This window comes from Olea europaea, chromosome 16 (genome assembly GCF_002742605.1).
Source record: "Olea europaea var. sylvestris chromosome 16, O_europaea_v1, whole genome shotgun sequence".
Classification (NCBI taxonomy): Eukaryota; Viridiplantae; Streptophyta; class Magnoliopsida; order Lamiales; family Oleaceae; genus Olea; species Olea europaea.
Genome location: NC_036252.1, coordinates 6733224 through 6736099, shown reverse-complemented (window position 1 = coordinate 6736099; position 2876 = coordinate 6733224). Strand labels below are relative to the sequence as shown.

The following is a 2876-nucleotide window of genomic DNA, read 5'->3' as shown; positions in this document are numbered from 1 at the left end:
ATTATTCTATTTGTACAAAACCATACACAGGACAGCCGCCCCTCCAATAGAGGGCCGCCACTTGGCCATGTTGTCAACCACTTCGTTGTACAAATAGCATGGTCCTAACAAACTTCTTCAGAAAATGAAATTGTACAGATCAAATATCACTTATTTCCGGAAACTTGATGAAACTTTCAGGATGTCTTTTAGAGGGATAAGTAGTTCCATCTTTTACTGATAATCAAGAACTCCTTAGTGTTTAAATGTCTGAAAACAGACAAATATTTAGGCCATAGAAATAGTGAGAGAGAAAAAAAGGTCCGAATGAAATTGATAAAGATATATATTATGCTCATCCACCAAAAAAAAGAAAGATATATCGTTGCTAGCTTTGTGAGCTCAACTAAATGGATATAGTTATCATTTTCATGTATGTACGGTTTTATATCTCTAATTTTTGACATTTGAAAATATGTGGTACACAGAATGTAATAAGTGGTCGACTTTGACTTAGATTTTTCCCTTCATAGTAGGAAAAATAAAACAACCAAGGTTTTGGTAGACCTGTGCTGAAGATTCAGTACATGAATTTTTCCTCATCCATAACGTAGATAACTCATTTAATGTACATTGCACTTGCAACAAAGAAATGAAGCACTTTTTCCCCTTTTCTTAGGGCACTAAAAAGCACACAGGTACACATTACACCATCTTTAGTCTACGTATATAATATGACTCCAATTTTTTCTTTTAGGTGCCTGTAATAATATAAAAGCTCTCAAAATTTACAGATTATCCAAAACTTAGATTGTTTTATGACCAATATTTTACCTTTAATTCTTCATTAATAGTGTCTATTGTTACCAAGACCTCTCTATCAACTATTGTTTTCATTGTATCTTTCAATGTCACAAAAGAACGCTGCAGATACTTGAAATTATCATAGATATACAGATGTTATTGGGTGTAGTGGAGGATATGGCTTAATGGCCATCATTTTTATCTTTCTTTATTATTATTATTTTATAATCAGTAAGAGTTTTAATAAATTAGATCAGTTTTCAAAGTTTGCCATGGTGGGAGTTTTTCTTGCTTTCTTTATGAGCAAGATTAACGCTTCATATTTTTAGGTTGTTAATGAAGAAAAAAACCGAGTTCTTCACACTCCTGCCATTTATTCAGTATTCTTCGTAACATATTTTATGTTCAAGTTCTCGATATTTCAACAAAATCTTCCGTAAAATCACAACAAAAAAATGTAAAGAAGAACAGGAGCTAGTGAAATGTCTGGGCTAATAACAGAAAAAATAAAAATTCTGCATTATAAATTAGTATGGGGAAACAACGTCTACCTTCCAACACGAAATCGAAACAATAAACATCAATCAAATCAAAACTACAGCAAGTCAATCAAGCTAAAAACTGAAGAGCATGAAATCATAAAATCACCCTCCAAACAATGAATAGATTCCCTTTCATAATTTTAAAAAAAAAAAAATCTTGCAATGTTGTCTTTATTTTTACTTACATTTGAGAGAAGATGAGGAGCTCCGACTGGAATCTGAAGCTCGAAAGCCGAATGGCGATTGGGTGACTGCAACTGTAGGGTATCTGTATGACAGTGGCAAATGAAATCTGGAATTGAGACCAGATGGTGAAGGAGAAACAAATATATTTTTGGGGAAGCAAATGGGGATTGGCATAAATGTCCAGAGAAATTGGTGTGAGAACGTTAAGAAGATGAATGATTGGAGTTTGTATTGGTATCACATCCGTAGACTGTAGATCGACTTTGATGTTTTCAGTTCAACTTTAGGAGTGGACAACTCTTATGGAGTTAATTGTTGCAATGGTCACTAAAGTTATTAGGTACATATTTTTTATTGATCATTAAATTTTAAAATGTCGAATTTTGATCACTGAACTTTGAAAAATATCGAGTTTTGATCACTGAACTTAGGTCCATATTTTTGATTGATCACTGAAGTTTAAAATGTCGAGTTTTGATCACTGAACTTAGGTCAATGTCTTCAATTGAGTTTTGATCATTGAATTTAGGTCAATGTCTTCGATTGCTTACTAAACTTAGGTCTATATTTTAGATTGCTCACTGAAATTTAAAATATTGAGTTTTGGCACTGAACTTTGGAATATGTAATACGTTACTCACTAGCATAATTGTTGAACTTTAAAAAATATCAAGTTTACGGTGAATAATGTACAATATTTTTCAAAATTTAATGAGCAATGTTCAAGAATTTTTCAAAGTTCAGTGGTCAAAACTCGACATTTTAAATTTCATTGAGCAATCGAAAATATGGACCTAAATTCAATGACTAAAACTAGACATTTTTCAAAGTTCAGTGGCCAAAACTCGACATTTTAAATTTCAGTGGCCAATCAAAGACATGGACCCAAATTCAGTGACCATTGGAACAATTAACTCCTCTTAAGAAGTTGTTTGCCGTTGCTTCCTTAAATTTAGTTATCCCGGATAGCTTTTAAACGTGGTAGTTCCTATGATAGCTGACAAAGATTTTGCCTCCATTTGGTTCTGATTTTTCACCTTAAAAAATTAATTTTTTGATTGTTATCTAATATGGTCAGTTGTCATTTTTTCTTCTTCACTCACAGATGGGATCCACTTTTCTCTCTAACGGTCAAAAAATCAATTCTCATTATCATTATCGAAAAGGCCATTTATGTTCCAACATCATTATTACTTAAATTATGGATGAGATAATGAGTATCGGAATGGTCAATTATATTACTTAAAACATGAACGAGGTAATTCATACAAGAGCCGACAAAGATTTTAAGTTCCAATGTTTGTTGGATTTTTTGATACCCAATAAATTTCATACTATGATAATAAGGTAGGATAATGTATTTCA

General features: G+C 32.1%; 1 protein-coding gene across 1 annotated transcript in view; it reads right to left on the bottom strand.

Moving 5' to 3' along the window:
• The window catches only part of LOC111412564 (MADS-box protein SOC1-like), a 1358-nt gene extending 1289 nt beyond the window's left edge, over window positions 1-69 (bottom strand). Inside the window, exon 1 of the mRNA XM_023043499.1 lies at window positions 29-69. Coding sequence (XP_022899267.1) covers window positions 29-69 — 41 coding nt within the window. The remainder of the gene's footprint in view (window positions 1-28) is intronic.
• Between the last annotated feature and the right edge of the window lie 2807 nt (window positions 70-2876).